Source organism: Agelaius tricolor, unplaced genomic scaffold (assembly GCF_023055355.1).
Source record: "Agelaius tricolor isolate 1412-34295 unplaced genomic scaffold, bAgeTri1.0.p SCAF_2, whole genome shotgun sequence".
Lineage (NCBI taxonomy): Eukaryota > Metazoa > Chordata > Aves > Passeriformes > Icteridae > Agelaius > Agelaius tricolor.
This window is the reverse complement of record NW_027269262.1, coordinates 26,549,161-26,570,433: the sequence shown is the minus strand read 5'-3', so window position 1 is coordinate 26,570,433 and position 21,273 is coordinate 26,549,161. Positions and strand designations below refer to the sequence as shown.

Genomic DNA, 21,273 nt, shown 5'->3' with positions numbered 1-21,273 from the left:
AATGTGTGTATTTAGTATGTCCTTTTCCCTACTGAGTCTGTTTCAATACATTGCATAAATAAATTATCCTCAAGAAAGGTATGGTTGATTTCTAATAAGCTTTACTTCTTTGCTAGTAGACACAACACAAGCACAGTAAAACTGGATAACTTGTTTAAATTTTTATGAAGAAAGTCCACCTCCAGTAGGTGGCAGCCATCAAGCAAATCTTAGCTCATGGCCTCTTGGCTTCACTAATGGCAGCACTATTCCCCCTAATCATCTGTCATTACTTTCTGTGGCTTCCTCTTACATGGAGATCAATGCTAGATGAAATATCTGCTGTATTTATTTAAGAAAAAGTTATACAGATTAATAAAGTCTAATCATGTTGATATTATATGCATTACTTAAGTCCTAATTTATTTGGATTACACAGTGCTCAATGACAGTGTTGGTGATCAGCTGCTACGTTAGCCTTTCCACAGCATTGTTTATAGTTGAAGACTATGCAAGTAAATGAATCATAATCCATATCTAGACACAGCCCAGCCCCAAGCAAGAAACCAGCAGAGCTAGTGCTTATTATTTAAGAAAATCATTAATTCATTACTGTATTCTTTGCAGTGCAGTTGTAGCCTTTCTTAAGGATAGTTTCTCCTTTTTGTCCTTTGTGTTCATTGTTTATGTTTAACACCTTCTGACACATGGGATTGTTTATATGCAAAACTGATATGAAAATCACTTCATATTTTATGCAAATAAGTTTACAAGGGTTTTGGGATGAGGCTTTTTCAGTGAAGTAAAACTTTATTTTGTGTCAACAAGTAATTTTGAATTTGAGTTTTAATTGTTATCAAGCAAATATTTACAAGAGAAAGTGGGGTTTTTTTCCCTGTGAACTAAACTTTTTGAGTATTAGTGGATAATCTGATGTGCTTGGAATCAGGAGTAAAGATTTATAACATTATGCAGAGTCAATTTAAAAAAGTGAGAGGACTTCATTATCTGTGTATTAAATGGGCAATGTTGTTTCCTGCAATGCATGAGTGTGTCATTTTGCTCATCCAGCTTTGTGGATGAGAAACTGAAGGGGGAGATTGTAGGGATATTAAATGGTATGAGAACTCATACAATTTCTTAAGCAGGTTCAAGGAAGACATATATGAGTTCTCACAGCCTGAAATACCTATAAAATCCCCTCTTTTCCCACCTAAAGTAAAAGCACCAAGATAAGAAAGACGACCACAACCAGCTAATCCAAATTCTATGGAGTGCCCTGTTTCCAAGAGGAGGGTCTTCTTCCTTCTCTTTGGAAACAGGGGGAAGAGTTTTATCCAAATTACACATTTAGAATCTCTTGTTTAAGTTCAAAGTATTAAGTCAGACCTATGAATTTTTAAAGACACTCACCAGTATATCTTTTTTTAATGAATTGTTAAAGGTACTCACCAGTATATCTTTTTTTAGGTGTTTGGGGTTTTTTTAGTATTATGGTACTGTATGAGATTTAAGTGATACATCTAACAAGCATTTCTGAAGTCATAAGCAATTTGCTCACGTTTTGCCTTTTAATAAGGGTTACTGGATTATGATTGAAAACTTAATGCACTATACTAAATTATTCCATTAGATTTTGGAATATACTCAGAACACATGAAAGTTTGATGACAAAGTAAGTGCAGGACCTGGCTTTTACTTAGATAATCCAGTCCATAACATCTTCAACTCATAAAAATCCAGCATTAACCCAGGACATTTTAAAGTACTCATCTTGTGAAGCTTTATTTCAAAAAAATAACAAGTATTCCATTAAAATTTTTTCAGAACCAAATCGAAAGGCTTCAGTAAGCAGTGATGCAATAGAGAAAGAAAAGACAAGACTTTTGGGATTGTTTAATGCTGATCGAAGAAGCAGCCAGGTAAGTGTCCAGCAGTGTACTGCTCACTTTCTTTCCAGATCTGTTATGTCTGTAGGTGGTGGCATTTGTTTGGCCTGCTTTCCTTTTCCTTCCAGAGAGGAATGTGTTAACAGGGGCATAAACTGTATGTGATCAGTGCAGCCTGATGGAGATATCACCCGCCTATTGAAGGAGTCAAGCATGTTGACCATTTACTTTCTTCTTTATTTTTTTTCAATGTTGTGAGTTCAGTAGGTGTTAAAGAAGAGCACTAGTTTCAAGCAACCTGTGTCTGTTTATTAGTAGTACTCACATTAAAAAATGCATTTATGAAAGGACTGATGTAATACAGAACAATTTAATTACCAAGTAGATGTGTCCTATGTCTTCTTCTGTGCATGGGTGATGATCTCTTTTAAAGCATTCAGACCTCTTGGAAGCTCTGTGCAGTCACTCCATTGCCTTCTCCAAGTCTTTAAAGATGATGAATCAGGTATAGAAGAAATAACTTCCAATACTGAACTGAAGGATCAGTGTCTGTTGCGGTACATGTTAGCCATTTTAAACTTTGTATTCTTGAACTGAAAAATTTAGGAAAGAAATTTTGTATTAAATGATTCCATTGAGATGCATTTTTGAAGAATATTTCATGTACCACAGGAATTAAATACAGAAGAACTTTCTGACAACATAGAAAAAATAGTGGGCTTTAACTTCATACTTTTTTGCATTCTTTACTAAAAATAGTGATGTTAAATGATTTTGGACATAAAGTGTTTAATGCTCTAGGATGTCAGAGGAAAAAGGGAGCTTTCTTTTCTCTAGTTTAAACCCTCCAGGCTTTTGGAGTGGAATTACAAAATGTGTATCTGATTAACTGGCAAAAAGAAACATTTGCTTGTTAATGGACTGGTGTTTTACTTATCCAGTCATCTCAGTCACATTTGCAAAACTTTGAAGGTTTTTCAAAATCTCTCACATTTGCAAAACTGTGACGGCTTTTCAAAATCTCTCACAATTGTCTGCCTTTTTATTCATGATTAAATTTGTGGTGCTTTTGCTAGGGAATAGAACCCTTTATGGACATTTTGAATTACTTATTTCTGTCATAGATACTAAATTATTCTTAATATCTTATAAGGGACACATGAGAACTATTTTATGAGATAAGAAGTCAGTCACTTTCAAAGTGTTTTTCCACTGTAAGAAAATACTTCCTGTATAGAAGGGAAAAATTATAACTGGAGTGATAATACTGTATCTGCTCAGATGAATCAAGTAAACAAAGGATCTCAACCTGAGCCTCTAGAGCACGCTGTGGGGCTGCAATTCCTCTGGAAGAAACAAACACATTACAGCATGCAGTTTCTGCATTGTACTTTGTCCTCTCATTCCATTTTACTGAACTTGGGTGTGAAATCTGTGTCCTGGCAGTTCTAACTCCTGAAGCAGATCAGTTTTAACTTCTAAAGTATTAATGCTCATAATCTTAGCAAAGTTGCTATGAAGCATCCTAATTCAATGGTTACTGCAATGGATTTCTCACAGCTGAGTTGGAAATGTGTTCAAAGATTGTAAGGTCCTCTCTTTTTTTCTGTTCTCTTTCTCTTGCTTATGAAAGCAAAGGAGGTGATACTCTTGAGTTTTTCAAAATAGTAAATTTGAAAAAATGCTAAGGACATTGTGGGTGAATTAAATTCAAAATTCTATTTGACCTGGGAAAAAGTAGGAGCTGCACAAATAAGTATGAGAAACAGCTTCTAAATCTGAGAAAAAATTCTAAGTCTTTCTTGCTGGTAGTTCTGACAAGTTAATTGATTTTTCTTGGTCATTTCTTTATTGGACACTTACTTTCAAATGACAGTTACTCTGTAGGAAAATAAACTAAGTCAGTAATTTTGTTTAGTTGAGCAAGAAAAAGTCACTGTTGCCTTCACAAACCTCTGGGAATATAAAACGTGATAGATGGAAGAATTACTGAAAACTGAAGAGTAACACAGCACACAGGAGCAATCAGGTGTTAATTCGACATTATATATCTGACTTTCTATTCTGAAAGCTTTCTAACCAAAACAGCAGGGAAACTGCTGAACAGACTTAGCAGGATGAGGACAAACTAATAAAGCTCTTGTAATGAAAGTTTTGGTAGCTTTATGAAGGGACTATGATGGGATGCCTTGTGATTTCAGGGACCTAGAATCAAAAGCCCAGGGTACCTAAACTCTGCTCTTTATGGGTTTTTTACATTACTCTCCCACAAGGCTTAAGTTGGTTCTGTGTATTTTTTGTTTGTTTGCATTATGATTTGCAGTGGTGATGTGTGTGTGTGTGTGTGTGTATGTAGTCATGCATATTAGAACTATTTAACAGGAAGAATTGTTCAAAGTTCTGCACAGCAGTAGTACTGCAGACTTGCAGGCATTTGTAAGGGGAAGGCGATTTCTTTTGCAAGGGAAGAAGAGTGTTAGCCTGTGTTGCAAACTGTCCTGGATCAGATGTCACTGCACACTACAGGCCTATGCTCAGATTTCCATGCACATGCTTTCTTTCTCAACTGGCTCACTGAGAGCAGTAATTGTGGTATGACAATACACCAGACCTAACTTTTCTAAAAAAACCTTTCCATTATATTGAAAACACTGTGACATAGAATGAAAGCCAAATCCTACTCTCATGGCTGGTACAAATTTGTTAAAAGTATTTCTTTGGTTAACTTTGTACTGGCAGGCTTAATGCCAGATCAGGTATCATCTTGTTCTCTTCCATTCTAATTTTATGCTGGATCAGTTACCCTCTTTCTCCTGCAGCTGGCATAAAAAACATATAGGTGGCATGAACTCCATTTCTTTTCTATGTTAAATGTAGTTGTTTGCCTGAGGCTAAATCCAGATAAAATTGGCATTGCTAAACAATCAGTAGAGCAGAGGTGCTATGCAGACAATCATGGGATCTAGGCTTAAGTAAGGTGCATGCTAGCACACAGAAAGAGTTCCTTCATAGGGAAATGGCAAGGAAGGAGCTCCCTGCTTGTTCCATTGTGTCTGTGGGTGTAGCAGAGATTAGCAGTCTGGTCCCTGATATTACTGGAATTAGTTACTCCCTATTTTTATAATTGCCTAAGAATTTTGTCTTTGTATTCTTAAATATTTTTCCCAATGGCTTTCTTAGCTCCTTGCCTGCATCAGGGAATTCTGCAGACTACTTCAGAGTTTCTCAGCAATCAGGTCCAGCACTACTGAGACAGTTTGTCTTGCTTCAGTGATGGGGTTTGGTGTTTTGCTCTGGCATGTTTTTGCAGTTTTGTTTCCTTTGCTGCTGCTGTGTAGGACACTTGTTTGTGTTGCAGACAGAAGAATACTTGAGGACAAACAGAGATTATGGTGAGGAGGATGGTTTTAGTTCTGCATCTGCAAGTGAAGGAAGCTTGGATGTAAGTACTAACACAGCTTGTAGATGCTATTGTGTCCTTATTAGCTCCTACAGTTTGAATTAACCAGAAACCACTGCTGTTCCTGATGCTTAGCCAAGTAGAAGTAGAAATAGCTGAAGTTTTAGCAGGCTTCATTACATGAGTGCACAGTTTGCATATCTTAATGAAGTTAAACTGTAATGCATTGTCTTCAAATAAAACTTGCTAACTTCACTATGAATAAAGCTTCATTCAGTATTAAATTCCAAGCAGTTGTGAGAAAGAAGAACATGGGTGTTGTGACATCAGTGACAGTCCTGTGTGATGCAAGAGAATTTTTGCCTTACCAATGCTATTTAAAAGGGACTTTTCTTATAAAGCCCCACCTTTCCTTTTCATCCCTGTATCTGACTTCCACAGCATGGCAGCATTCTATTTGTTTCATAAGGAGCTTAGCGGTGAAGAGCAAACACTGGAAAAAAACAAATAGGATTTTTCTTAAATATGTCAGTAGGGTTTGGGGTACTAAAACCCTGTGAACCACATTTAGAAACATTAAGTGACAGGCAGCATACCAATTTATGAGGATCCAAATAGGAAGGTATCAGATTAGGAAGTGTGAATCCTAAATATTTTCTCAGATGGTTTTGGTGGTATAGTAATTATAATAAATGGCACATCTTTTTATTACTTTTTTAAATTACTTGACTTTTTGTTATCATATTTTCAAAACCTAGAGAAGAGTGATGATGTGATAGAAGTTTGAAATGTGAGGTTCAGCTTTGAATCCCCCTTTCATAAACAGGTCTTTCTAAAAGGAGTGTGGATCTGCAAAATAAAGAACTCACTAGCCACAGAGGATGACAGGGAATTGTGGAAAAAATGAAGGAATAAGAGAACAAATCCCAGATCAAGAATAATATGAGAGGAGTACAAAAGGAGGAATAGATAGAAAATTGATTTGCTATGAGTGTAAAAACACCAAACTGCAAATCTGAAGACATTATGAGAAAAGATTACTGAGATGGAAAAGCTGCTTGTGATACTAAAAATTTGGGCAACACTATAAAGATGAAGAGATTAATAGGCCTTTGTTACTAATGGAAAGTCCTACAAGAGGGTGATCATGTGTAATTGAAATAGGCTAATTAAAAGCATAGAAAAAGCATCACAAACTCTGCCAAAATAAAAGAATTTTGTGGTTTGTATTCACTGCCATTATGAATTAATCTCAATACCTTGATAGCCAAGTACTAGAAAAGAGCGAGGAGAAAGAGTAGGAATTACAAGTAAGAATATGATGGTAAAGGTGTGTGGTGCTTTCCCCAGAAGAGAGACATCACCTTATTTTTCTTGGAAATGTTATAGGGAAAATTGTAATCTTTTTTTTCCTCCTCTGACATTGATGAAAAAAGATTTTAAAACCATTTTGAACATGTAAATGTCTTCTAAAGGTGCCGGTTTATAAGGAGGAAAGGGCTCTTGAAGAGGCAAAAAGGTTTTCTTTTCATTCAGTTAAATGAGCATGTCAGGGATTTAAATTTTTCCAACTTTCTTCATAAGAGGAATTAATCTTGAAGAACAATGTAGCCCTTGTTCAGTGTTTGTCTTTCACTTCTGGTTTGACACCTGTATTTGTATGAGCACCAATCCTGCTAATACATGAGCACATGAAGAAATATGTTGACCTTATTGTATTGAATTTGGCAGTATTCTGTTCAAGCTTGTAGAAGGTGTTTTAAATAAGTCTAACAGATTCACTCAGCAGCACAGAAAGTCCATATTTTCAAGAGGCTAGGTAGGCTTCAAGAAAAAGTTCAACTATTGTGATTCCTTAGGAGAAAAATTAAAAAATGTTGCAAACTTGATACAGGTAGTTGCCATAGATAATTCTTATTAAGATAAATTCAAATGGAAATACCAGCAAAAACACTTCATAATTTTAAAACTTTAGCTTAGCAGTTCCTTATGGACTAGATTTGATACCCTCAATCATTCTGAGTAATTTGTTGTTCTGCTTGTTCAAAAGATACCTCATTTACTTCAATGGAACTAAGTATCCCAATTCCAACTAAGTGGTATCTCATATGGACATATATGTGAAATATGTATTTAGAGATCATTATATAGAAGTTTAATTTCTGAGATAGGTTTGTTGGCAAAATGTCATCCAGTAGAGGACTCCTCTTTTGTGGTTACCTCAGGTCTGCTCTCTAGTACTGTTTTGGGTCATCTTGAAAGTATTTTGGTTTTGCTGTGTGGGAACCAAAGGCAGTTTCAGTTTTATTTCTGAAAGAAAAATATCTTGCCATTGCTTTTGGTACAGTACCAGGAATTACATTGACTGGATAAAGCAAATTTTTCTTGCCTATAGAGAAATAGCTAACTTGTGAAGTACTACCAAGGTAAAGGCATGAACTTTCATATGCCCAGTTTAAATCCTTTTCTCACTATTATGTGGTGGGGATGCATACTGAATTGTAGGAAAGAAAATTTAATTATTCTATTCTGGAGTTGATTGATTTGGAGTTGGTTTTTTTCTTTGTTTAAACTGGGAAATATGAAGAAATGGAATAAAAGTATAAGAAATAATAGATGCTTAGGTGTTTATTCAAACACAAGTTATATTCCTTTTTTAATCACCAAACCATTCTCAGTGGCATATTTATCTAATTATTATTTGAATTATTAATGACTCTAAAAATACTTTGAGTTGTTGATGAAGAAGCAAATTTTCAAAGTCAAGATGGCAAAGTCAACATTTATGCTTGAGGTAAAGGGACACTTTTTCACAGTATCAGCAAAAGTAAAGGTGAAAAATATTTGTTATCTTAGAGAGGGAGTAAAGAAATGTACAAAATTTTGTCCATGAAAATCCTCAAAGTGCAGCACTTCATTACACCACACACCAGTAAAGGACACAAAATCCAGCCGTGTATTGTAAATGAAGCAGAAATCCTTTCCCTTGATCTGGGAAGAAAAACAAATCAGCTTTGTGCTAAGCAGATCAGTTTTATACCCAGGCTAACTTTTCACAAAACAAATGCTATTGAAATACACAACATTCAGGTAAAGCAGTTGGAAGTTGCAGCACAGTCAAGTGTATGCAGCTTTTCCTGTGCCCAAGGCGGACTGTCAGAGCTCAAGTTCAGAGCAGTGGGGGGAAATAAAAGGAACTTGAGTTCTCTCTGCCGCTTGGTGTCGCTGTCCTCATATAAACAGTTGATCAAGATAAAACACGGTATTGGAACACGGTACTAAAATTAGACGGTTTTATTTTTGGGGCCTTCGTGTTTTCATAAATCAAGAGTGAAAAAACACGTCCCAAGTGCTGAACGATGTGTAGCTCTGATGTGGACTTTGTTTATGTAATATATCAGCTTGGGAACAAATATTTAGAAGTACAGCCAGGAACACTTATCTGAGGTTTTGAAACTTCAGCACAAAGTCTTATCACACAGGGTTTCTCTAGTTCAAACAGGGCTGCAGCAGTGCAATGTCGGAGGATCTTCATGAGCACTTCATCAGCACCATTTTAAAAATAACTAGTTTTCAGTGTATTTCAGAATGTAAGTTTTACCCATTGTAGAATCAATTAATTAAATGAAGCAAATAGTCCAGTAGTTCTCTGCTTGATGAGTCTGTCATGCTATGGTTATATATGTTCATATGCAAAACTACAAGTGGAAAAAGGAAACATGTTATTTAAAATACCAGTTATCAGATATTTTGAGGATATGTGTAGGGGATTTTTGGTTTGTTTTTATTTCATAAAACAAATGTACCTGAATAATTGCAAAATTGTTCTCCAGAAGAAAAGTTCTGTTCTGTTCTCCAGAAGAAAATCATCAAGAATTTTGGTGCATTAGTAATCCTGCCAATCACTTCTTTAAGTGGTAGCAGCAACTCTTTTCCATATAAGGGCTTTAAAAATATTTATGATTTACCTTTTCAGAGCCTTGTACTCTAGCTGTAACTTCTATGCCCTCTTTGATGGCAGGAGTTGCACCATTCATGGTACGCTTTGTCAGTTCAGAATGGGTGAAAAGAAGAATCAGATACGGTTAGGTGAGTGTTATTTCTCTTCAACCATGTCAGGTCCCAGGTGATCAGGTAATATCCTTTCCTGTCAAGGATTTCATGTCACACAGGCAGGTACTGTTCAAGGCAATAAGAAAGAGAGTACTGGCCATGTCATCTAGGTGGAAGTTAACAGCCATCCACTTGTAATATTTCCTTGTGTTTGGCAATCACCTTTGCTTTAAATTCCTGGTTTCATGTTCTCCCTGCTTGGTGTCCTGACAACACTTAGAGTGAGTTTATTTCTTATTAGCAGCAACAAATCCTGGGATAGTTATGTTGCATTTTGTAGAGTTAAAGCTGTCTATGCTCTGTCCAAGATGTAGGTTGTGATCTGCCCTTGAAGCAATGTTTCCTAGTGTAATTTTCTTTGCAAAATATGAAACTCAACAAATTGAGTATGGAAAGTTGTCTAAATGCTGCAGCAGTCAGGGCTGTTGTTAAAGGGTGCCTGTAAGCTGGTAGGTAGATGCCAGAGGATGACACTAGGGAAGATACAGTTATAAATATTTTCATTTGTGCAGCTGTTGACGTGATTAGAAGAAAAAGAAATCTAATAAATACTGTATATCTCAGCATAAGGTTAACCATCACAGTAGAGTTAGTTTTATTTTGTTAGCCTGTGATACACTGTGGGGAAAAAAAAACCTCATTTCTGTTAACTTGCCTTGGTAAGGAAAAAGGTTTGCCCAAGGCTTAAGCTGGCATTGAGAGAATTTCAATAGTAAAGATGCCAATGACCAACTTGAGTTCTCCTTATCTACTGAGGGACAGGAAGCAATCTGCTTTATATATAGCAATAGAAATTTAACTTGAATACAAGAGGGAGAAAAATTTGACTGCATGGAAATTTCACTGGAGAGCATGCTATTAAAATTACTTGAAATCCTTATCATCCCTTAATCTACAAAACGTCCAAAAATGGCTAGAGGATGAGCTACATGTACTTTATTCTGTCTCAGAGCAGAGTTATAGATTAGGCAGACCATGAAGGTGCCTTTCAGCCAGGCTATGGCTGCTGGAGAGATACAGACGTACCCACCTCCTTTTGTGGTGTGCACTTACAGGATATTAACTGTCTTCACTCCTGTGAATCATAGATGGTTTTGCATATTATAGTATCTTTAGATTTTCCTTACAGTATGTGATAGCAGAAGGCAAGACCTTGAAACAGTGGCTGCCTGCCACCACCAGACTTCAAGTTTTTCCTCCACAATGTGGTGTTACTAGACCTCTTCAAAGAAAAGGTCCTTGGAGTTAGTGTAAAACAAGTCATCTCAGAACCAGCCAAACTACTCTGGCTAAAAAAAATTGAAAAAAAATAGCCCGAGGCAGACACCTGGAATGGAAAGTCTCAGCATCCATGGTTAAAGCATGGTGAAGTTACAAGCTATTAAAAACAGTATCTGGTGAAGAGACATGTCAGATGACCCCTGTTCTGTCTGTGCTGCTTAGCTGTACTTGCCAACTTCATGCATTCAAAAATCACTTGTCAGCTCTTGTCCTCACCACACAAAAGTGGCTTAAGATAATGAGATTTGAAAAGAAATCATTAAGGGTGGACTTCCCTCCATTTGACTTCTGAGTCTTAAGTTTGTAGAAGTTGGATTTAAGCTCCTTTTTGTGACCATGAAGGTTTTTTATTTTTTAAATAAAATATTAGTAGGTAGTCAGTAGTTACCAGAACCTGTGTGTTTATTTCAAAATGCATGGTTCAGAGTTAAATCATCACAACTCTTGGTATTCATGTTGCTGCTTTTGAAAAGATAGGTCATAATCTTCAGGTCCTGCAGTAGTATTAGCTGGAGATTTTGAAGGAAATATTGTCAAGAAACATTCTGATATGAACAAAGAGAAATGGATTAAGTCAAATCAAAAGAACTTGAGTAGTGTTATATCTACAAAAGGAATTGGCAATGACTATGCCTGGCAGTGCCTGTTTTAAATACCTGACAGTGTGGATGTCTGGACTCTGAATCTCAGCAGCCGAGAGTCAGATTTCCCAAGTTTTGAATCCACTAAAATCTTCAAAGGCGGAGTTGCTTGTTAAACTCTGCCCATCTGTGTCTGTTACCTGCCTCTGCTCAAGATTCAAATCTCAAATCAGCTGTTAGATTCAGGTATTTAAAGCTTTTACTCTAGAGCATTACTACCTACCACTGTTATCCAAAATGTGAGTGACCTAAGTTCTCTTTTTTGCCTTTAAAGATATCAACATCAGGGAATTATTTCCTCCTTTGCAAAAAAGAAAACCAAAATACTTACTGGGCTGGAGACTGCCTGGAACAAAGCTGTGAGGTATTCTTGATGTGGGAAGCATCCTTTTGTAAAAATACCCAAATATTCAGTGACTCAGAGAGCAAGAGCAAGCTTAACTATTCAGACCAGTAATGAACTAACTTAAGCGCGGTGGCAGCTCTGGCTTCCAGTGCCAGCGATGTTTTTCTGTGTTTTATGCTGAGCAGATGTTACATCCAGCAAGTAAGTAGTCACTAAAGCTAGAACTGGAGGAGCCAAATGGCTTCCTGCCCAGATGAATGCCCTAATCTCAGTCTCTTTTTAGCTAAACTCATGTTCATGTCCTTCAACAGAGAATAGTTTTGCTCTCCTCACAAGAGGGGAGAGTTTGTAATTTCTCACCTAAACAATGGTTTAGGACCTGGATTTACCATACTCTTACTGAATCATTGAACTTGTGGCAGGGGTTTAGACAGGACAAGAGGTAAATACCATAGCTGCCTTTTCAGGCAGTTCCATTTTTGTGAAGCCCAGTTGCTTAGTTGTGCTTTAAACTTATCTATTGGATCAGGCCCCTTGGCTGACAAAGAAGGAGGTTTGTACATTTTATGGATCCTGTTGGAATTTAGGCAGGAGGTTAGAAGTATGGTTTCTCCACAGTTTATATGCTCAACATGCCCAGAAGCAGAATTCAGGCACCAAAATGGAAGCAAGCACATCAGAGGGATATGTGTCAGGCTTTTTGATGGGAAAGCACAAACCATTGTGATTTAGGGAGGCATAATCTAACAGGAGCACACTAAGTTAGGCTTGTGTGTGGCAATTCCAGACCTGGGCTGTATGGCATCATTCTCTGCACGGTGATGTACCCAGCCAGTCTGGCGTAAGTTGGCTCAGATATCTCTCTGGGATGTTTAATTAAGACCTGGTGACACACCCTTAACCACCCAAATCCTTTTATGTCTGATTCATCTTTTGTTACTGATTTCACTGAAAAGTTCTGAAGTTAACTCACTGAAAAAAAAAAAAAAAGTAGAATAAAGCAGCAGCTAATAAGACCAATGGCTTTTAATTTGCATTAATAAAAGCACATTAAAAAATACCCAAAGACAAACTTAAAATTCCACTTGAAATTTTTCTAGTGACATTTCAACCACTCAGGCTTTGCTTTCTTGGTAATTAATATTACCAGAACCCCTTAATAGTCTGTAATAGCCTTGTAATTCACATTTGGTCATAACACATTCAGCATATTGTTCTTAGTGGCAAGCATGCAGTGGTCTGGAAAATACCATCTTTAAACAAAAGTTTATACCAGGATCAGGCTTTTCACAATTGGAATTTCTTGTCAGGCTTTCCAGTGGTAACTGCTGTAGTGAAAGGATTAGTGTGTGTTTATGCCAGTGCCCTTTACTAGATGAAATCAGAAATGGCTAATAGTCTGTCATTGATTCCATATTTCTAATATACAATGGAAATTTTTTTAGGCAGTAAAACCTGTTTTGTAGTGGCATAATCTGAATCCCATGTAACCGTGGATTCATTATATTAGTCTAAAATATCCTATTAGCATATGTAGATTTTAGATACAGCAAAAATTTTCAGCACCAGTTAAGGTATAATTTCTTTTCTTTTGCAAATAATTTCTGAGGCATGAGCGCTAATAGGATTTGGTTTCTTTCCAGCCTCTTCTGTGGACAGCGAAGACTCGATTTCATTAAAAGTAGTGGCATACAATAACATTTCTTTTAATTAGATGATCTCATGATTTCCACACATATTTGTTCTGTGCATTATTGTTAGTTGGCAAAACTGAGCTGCTTGGTAGCGTGTGAAACCATATGTCTCAATAACTTCTTATGGCAGGTAAGGGAGGATTTGCAAAACACTTGCTGACAGGACACAATGCATTTTACTTTGATGGGGAAGTTTTCCTAAGTCAACTTTATGGCTTAGTTCTCTCATGCAAAGTCAGACCTACATAAGACTTAGTGGCTCTTACAGGTCTTCCTTTAAGTCAAAGAGTTATCTGTATGAAGCAAAGACTGTGTAGCACTGAATGTGCTTCTCAGTGTGTGCTTCGCAGTTGTTCATCACTACAAAAAGAGATCATCTAACACCTGTAGCCCGTTTTGTATTCTTTCTTCTTTTCTTCCTCTTTTTTAATAGACAGCTGTTGAATTAGGTTTTGTAAGTCTTTTACATGCAGTTGCAATACTGTTCCTCCCCTTGGAGCTTAGCAGAAAGGACTACAAATAATTTCAGCCATTCCATTACTTTTACTATGTTTCAAGAATATAATACTTCATTTGAATTCTAAGAAACATATTGGGATGAGAACTGAAGCAGAGAGAGTGTGGCAAATAGTGATCAATTTTTTTAAAGGCTTTTCAACATTATGAAGTAGTTCAAGTTTCTTGTATTATTTTTTCAATGTCATTTGCACTTTTAAGCAGATTTAAAAACTTGGGCAAACTAAGGAAAATATTTCTGATTTTGTAGGTGGTCAGCTGGAAGGGCAGAAGAGAAAGAAGATCAAGGCAGGTAGCAAGACATAGCCCTACAGAAGTCTTAAATAGGAAATTAGCTGTAGGTATTCGCCCCACTGACTTTTTCAGTGCATCCTAAGCATCTGTTGAGGTGTTGTTTTGCTGGTTCAGAATCTTGGTGACCTGCTGTGAGCCAGGTGTGACTAGTGTGTAGGTTATAAATTGTGTAGGTAGTCTCTGAAGTACACTGACATAGTGAGATGGAGAGATTGGCAGTAGATTTGTGTTGTTAGTGTGAAATTCCCCATATCCCCCTTCTCTGATGGCAACATTTTCTTCTTTCCATGCCAGCAAATGATCAGGTATCATCTTGACTTGAGTCTCTCCCAGTTTCAGTACAGAGATGGTGTGATTTCATTGACTCTAAATGGAGCTTGTTCTGATTTACAGTTGTTTGCACAGGACAAGAGTCAGGCCAGTAAAGTGCACTGTGGAGGTTTGCCTTGTAAAAACCTAATGGCAATGGATTTGACAGAAGGGGGGAGGGAAGAAGAAACATTTAAGACTATTTATTAATCAAGAATTCCAGCAGGGAGGCTTTTCTTGCTTGATTCTGGCAAATGTACAGATGAGAGATATTGTGCAGAGGCTGTTTCTGCACAAACAGAGAAAGCCCTTCAGATGTAAACATTTGAGCAGCTGGCATGGGAGATTAGTGCACCAGCAGTGGGAGGGGGATAGTAGTGGATAGTGGTGCTGTCTACATTTAACAAATGTTAAACAAGGTCCTTGTTCTAGTTTAAGGGCTACAGGTCAGAAAGACAATATCAACTAAAAATACTGGCAGTTGTACAAGTCAGACCAAGTTATTAACTAGTATTTAATTAAAAGTAACTTGTCTATCCAAAGTTCTGACACCTTCTTCCCCCCTCACCCCAAAAGCGGGGGAAAGGGAGCTGGGAAAATATATCCTATGCAACTTCTTTGAGTTAGGAAGAAAAAAAAACACTTTATCCTCTGTCTATGGAAAGGCAATACTTTGGGACTTCTTAAAGTTTTTTGTTTTGATTGTGAACTTAATGTATTGTTCTACTTTTAATTTCCTGTGGCTGAAAATTACATCAAAGAAAGAATCATGCTAAGGGTGAAAGTAGAGGTCTTTTAGCTTCTTAGACATGTTCATATGTTGTTTAATATGTGTTTTGGTTTTTTAAACCCATGCTAATTAGTTAGAGAACTAATTATATATCAGTGTAGGGTATATGATCATGCATTGGGTTCTCTATGGATTTTGGTTTTTAATCTGTTTTGATCATGCTTTTAAAAAAACTCCTTGCTATTTGTTGGCATCCAGTTCATATGTGTTTTGTTGAAGGTCCTTTCTTCATTTCTTTAACAGAAGAGATTGAAGTATGGCTATCTGGAGCCAAATTTTATGTTTAAAAAATCAGAGCTATGCTTTCTTACCTGACATTGTTATGATTTTCATTGAGCTTGAAAGTATACTGAAGAAAAAGATTTTCTGGAGAAATGATAGTGGCATCATAATTTAGACTATTACTTTCTGTTGGCATCATACAGTTAGATTGACCTTTGGAGACTCGATGCAGAACTCACTAGAGCCAATAGAAAAATTCCTGCTGGTTTTAACTGGCTTTGGACTAGGTCCTTTATGAGTTGCTAGCCATTATCTACACTAGTCCATTTTAGAATCGTTCCTTCTTGTCCTACTTCAGGTTCTCAAAAGTCTTCTGACACTTTCACTGTAATCTCTAAAATGTAAGACCTTCATTCCTTTTTGATGGACAGCCAGCACAGATAAACCCCTTGAAGTTGCTTAATTTATAGAGCGTTTTCTCACTGGGGAAGGAGAAAACCCCAAAGTAAACATGTTAAGTCTTGTAGAAGATGAATTGCAAACAGTGGCAAAGGAAGGGAGTGGCTTTCACCAACCAATAATTTGTTGCAAAAGCAGGTTTTTCTTTGTTATCTGAAGCAGTGCATACCCACAAGTGAGCAGAATTCCCAGCACTGGTTGCCCTATTTAGGCTGTAGTTGTGCCAGCTGAAGTCCAAGTGTCAGTATATGTTGTATCTATTTCCATAGGTTTTTAACTTCTGTGTCAGTTAAATTTGGGACTGTGCTTGAAAAGTTTCTGCCAAAACTGAGCAGTGGGGGGTTCCCTCCAGTGAACTGGACTACACCAGTCTGTGAAAATAAATAGATTGGAGAGATGTGATTTTTTAGTACTTCACACTAAATTCACAAAGAAACAAGGCTATACACAGTAGGAAAATTACTTTCTTGGGAATAATAAACATTAACAAGTCAAGCTCTGGTTTCCTAAGGATATATTGCTTTTTTTTTTTTTGACTTGGAGAAACCTTGCAGGCTACAGTATACTGCAAAGGAAGGTAAAATTATGAATTTATATATATGTGTACAAAAAAGTGGGAAAAGGGTGAAGTAGCCTGGTCTCCAGCACATCTGTACTTCCATTCCCTTTGTGGCATTATCCCATATTATCCTATAATATCACTTCACATTTATTTAGAAGATGGAGTGGTTTAGACAAAGTTAGAGTTGAAAGAATAGCAAAACATGCTCACAGTAGGAAAAGACTTAAAGGCCAAGGGTATTAAAATAGTGTTCAAGCATTACTTAAAAAAATTCAAAGGGAGGGTCATCTTCTTTATTCTTAGCCTGTTCCTCTGAACCCAATTAATGAACTTGCATGATTTTTGCTGGCATGATCAGGGTACTGATTTTTCTCTGAAGAGGATAGTCTTTGGAGCATCCTTCAAGATGGAGAGGAAGCTTGGATTTGAATTTCACGGTCCTGGAAGATTCAAATCCTGAAATTAATTCACTTGACTTCTTCAAAGTAAAAGCATATGTATTTTTCTATCCAAATCAATCACCTCCTTTGATAAGACAAACTTAATTTCTGCAGGTATCAATCTGTAGGTGTTATGAAACAGAAGGTGGCTGTGTACCACACCTGGATGTGCTCTATCCATTGTCCACCAGAAGGGTGTTGTCTTTAAACCTTCTCCCCACCCCTGTACTCTAGCATGATGTCCTCCTGACTCCTTCTCTTCACTTCTGACCACTGATGCTGATCTGGGACTAAATATTCAACTGTTACTATTCAAAGTGGTTTGTTGGCATCAGTTCCTAATGATCAAGCTGTAAGCATGATGTGAGTTTGTCTTTTGATTTTGTCTTCTGCAGAAAGCTGTCATATCTTGTTAAAGGATTGGTCTGCTCCAGTGCTGTAGTTTGCAGTCAGAAGTTGTCATGAAACTCCTGAAAAGCATGAAAGATGCAGAGAGCTAGGGAGCTTGCTTAGGCCAGCCCTTTGGGCTTCAGGATCAGCATGTTGTACTCAGTGTGTAGAAGGTACGTGCATTGAGGCGCAAACACGCATGCAGATATCAGGAAGAGCTAACCAAAGTGATAAGCTGTGTGTGCATACATCCCTGTGTTTGCATGTAGATCCATGTATGTGTGCACCAAGATTATGTACATGCACACCTGCACATCCAGACTTCTGAAAGAGCTTATTGAAACTATAAAGTTCCTGGCTGCAGACTTCTGATTCATTGTTGCTAGAATCTTCTTAGTGACTCTGTAATTAGGATTTGCTTTAAGATTTGCACTAATTTTAGAGTTCAAAAGCTTATTTGTTCTTCTAATTTAGGTTTTAAAGTCTTCAGAGGTTATATTGCTTTTCAGTAATATCTTTGGCAGTGTTTTATCATTACAAGTGTAAAGTTTCCTTTTTGAAAATTTGCTTTGACATTTGGATGATTGTCTCCCTCTAGCTAACCAGCTACAGTCACCACATGCTTCAAAGGGAAAAGTTGTTGCAGGAATGCATTCTAAGTTAGTAAAGCATTTGTGTCAGAGTTGGATTATAAGGACTGGAGCTGGAAGCCAGATCCCTGAGCTTGAATAGATCAGAGCTTTGACTTCAGAGAAGTTCTGCAGATTGTGATGAAAATTTGCCTTTGAATCTCAGTAGATTTTCTTCACTCATCCACAGCTATAATAAGTAGAGATTTTTCAGAGGCCAATAGTCATATGTTGTCAGAATTTCAGCAGACACTGAAAGTTTTGAGGATTGATCATTCATGTTTCTTTCTTCCGACAACACTTTCATTAAAATGTGGAGAAAACACTTTCTAATTCGAATGGAATAAACATACTTTCAGTAAAACACAGAAATTATTTCTCCAAAACCAAAGAAATCCACACCCAGAAACCTCATGCCAGGAACTATTCCATTCATAATTCTGGCTACCATTAAAATTGACTATGCAGACATTAAAGCAGATATTTTTAAATATTATGTTTTATGTAAAGTTTCCATTTTCTCCTCCAGCATAAATTGGCATATCTACAATGAAAATATATTGAAGATTATCAAGTCTAGTGGTTTAATACTTTCTATATGTTAAAAGAATTTGCAGAGAAGAACTTCTTCTGCAATAGTTTTTAAGTATTTTGAATTCAGGAGGACATATATTGCAGATTTAGCAACTCCTCTCTTCCATGAACTAAAAACATTGGCTGATTGATTTAAAAGAATTAGTAATTCTAGAGAAAATCAATTCATATTGCAATGATGAATTAATTTTGCTCAAGACTTTTGATTCACTTTTCTGTTATTTATGATTGATGAATGCTTAACACCAGTGGAAAAATGGGGGTTTTTTCTGTTGTCAGTCTTCGACCTTTTGAACTCCCTGTTTCCTGAAGTGTGTTGCCAGACCATTAGTAAAGACAGATTTTGATTTTTGGCTTGGTTGTTCAACACTATTGGATTCAGCTAATCTATTTTCATGTAGTGCAAAAGTATAAGTGAAAGGAGAAACCAACTTTTTCAAGCTTGCAAAAATGTGGATTTTTCCATCCTCAGTCTTCCAAAAGTGCTCTCACTCTATCTGCTAATGCCCTTCCAAGGCAAAGTTTAAATAGCCTCTTTTCTGATGTTCTTGCTTGTTTTGCTTCCAGCTTAATATTTTCCTACCTTCTTTCTGTACTGGGATTGAACTGAATTTTGGAGTCCATGCGGATTTTCCTCTGTAGTTCTTTCTTCATGTTTCTTTAAAATGTGTTTTTCTATTTGTGTCTCTCATTGGCTTTTGGACTTTTGTTAGTAGGTTTCAAAATGTTTCTTTCGTTATTTTCTTCCATTCTGCTGTGTTTCCATGTTTTACTATGTATCAAATCCCTACCACAGAAATATTTAGCGCACATTCACAAATCTCTCTATATCAATCCCCTTCTCCTTCAGTGCTAAATCTGTTCTGGTCTGAGTTTTGTTTGACTTTTCTCCCACTGCCTTCGTGACAAGCGAACGTGAACATCACCATCTTTCTGGGCCAGTACATGGACAGTCATGGAGTTTTCTTACAAAACATGATTTCTGTCCTACACAGCCTCCTTAGTTCATTGTTCCTTCCCCAGGATGTAAGGCAGTACTTTTATTATCACATTCACTGAACTCTTCTGCTTTTTGCAGTGTTCCTCTCCTTTTCCAGACTTTCATGTCTGGATTTCCTCAAGGACTTAGTTTCTTGTCAAATCTCATGAACATTTTCATTTCATTTTTTGTCACAATTACTGTTTTAATTCCCATCCTCACTTCATGTATTCTTTTCTACTTCTTTCACATCTGCTTTTATTCCACTTGGACAAATAGCCAAAAAGAGACTTGTAATGTTTTCCACATTTTTTCTTATTTCCTTTTCTTATTCACCAATTCTTTTATATTTCCCTGCACATCTCTCATTACAAGCACATAGCTATCAAAAAAAATAAAAGCTATTGAAAGAAAAGAGTAGCTGAATTTACGGACTCTCTATCTTTTATTGGATATTCCTTTCTGGGACTCATTTGAAATTATTATTTCTTCCCATAGTGGCTTTACATACTGGTATTTTTGGCAGTTATGAAAAATCTATTTTCAAAATACGATGATTTTTTTATAGGCTGACATATTTTGAGAGTCCATTGTTACAAAAAGTGTTGGACTTCTGGAAAATAAGTTTTTACCAGTCTAGCCAGAAAGATGTAAATCAGCCCCAAGAGGGTGCATTTTAGATGTCAATTGATTCTGGTACTTTCCCAAAATTATATTAAAGGAAAGAGGGAAAAGAAAAAAGAGAGCATTCCATCAAATGAGACACAAAGTTGTCCACACACTTCTGAAAGTCAAGATGAATCAGACTGTCCCCTGCAGTTCAGCTTGATTTTGGAATTCACTTCAGATTGTGCCTGCTGCCTGCACTCCCTACCTCCTACCTGAGTGATGGGTAGCAATGTTTCCTTTAAATTGCCAAGGAGCAAAGGAACATTTGATCCCAAGATGTTTTCCGTGCCATGTTAATGATGGCTTTTCCTCACTAGGGTTTACATTCACAAAACAAAAGCAAAAGTATTTCCGTTTTAGGGGTTTTTTTTTAAATACATCTGGCATCTAGAAAGTTAAAAAAAAACCCAGATGCTTTGTGTGCTGTCACTCAGCCTGATGGTCTCAGCTGCAGAGCACCATAAGGGCATAAAGGAGGTCGGCATGTTTTGGAAGCTTGTGCATATATGTTCATGTTTTCTCTGAACATGTATGGCCCTATAGAATGACATTTTAAGGGACTGGACACACGTGCTGAAGCCTGTTTCATGGATGTCATTGGATTTATACCAATGTTGAAGTATCTCTTAATAGTTTAGTGTCTCATCATCTTTAGCTGCATTTTTGTAAATTCAGAATCTGGAGAGTAGTGGAATATTAAGTGTAAAACATGTCAGTTTGTGTGTTGTTCAGCTGAGGTTTGCTGTTTTGGACATACTGTTCCTTGCCTTGCTGATCACATTTGTTCAGAAAAGATTGTTTAGCAGTCTAAGTTTCTTTCATTTGTGTCTAAATATCTTCAGATTTTAGCAAAATAATTTTTTGTTCCTTCACAGAACACACAGTAATAGAAATTAAATTAATTATACATTACAAATATTTATAGCAAGTGTGTATTCACTACATAGAGTTGAGAGTGACTTGTCAATGGTAACAGCTCTGAATCAAAGAAATTATGTTTCTCGTCTTTCTAACAAGTTCCTGAGCTGTGATTCACAAGGTGCACAGGATTTGAGCTTGGTGGTTACAGCAATGAGT

General features: G+C 36.7%; 1 protein-coding gene across 3 annotated transcripts in view; it reads left to right on the top strand.

The window, feature by feature from the left end:
• The window catches only part of COBL (cordon-bleu WH2 repeat protein), a 157,568-nt gene that overhangs the window by 56,211 nt on the left and 80,084 nt on the right, over positions 1-21,273 (top strand). For all 3 annotated transcript variants that reach the window (XM_071454868.1, XM_071454859.1, XM_071454874.1), the window contains exons 7-8: positions 1,807-1,901; positions 5,227-5,310. In XM_071454868.1, coding sequence (XP_071310969.1) covers positions 1,807-1,901; positions 5,227-5,310 — 179 coding nt within the window. The remainder of the gene's footprint in view (positions 1-1,806; positions 1,902-5,226; positions 5,311-21,273) is intronic.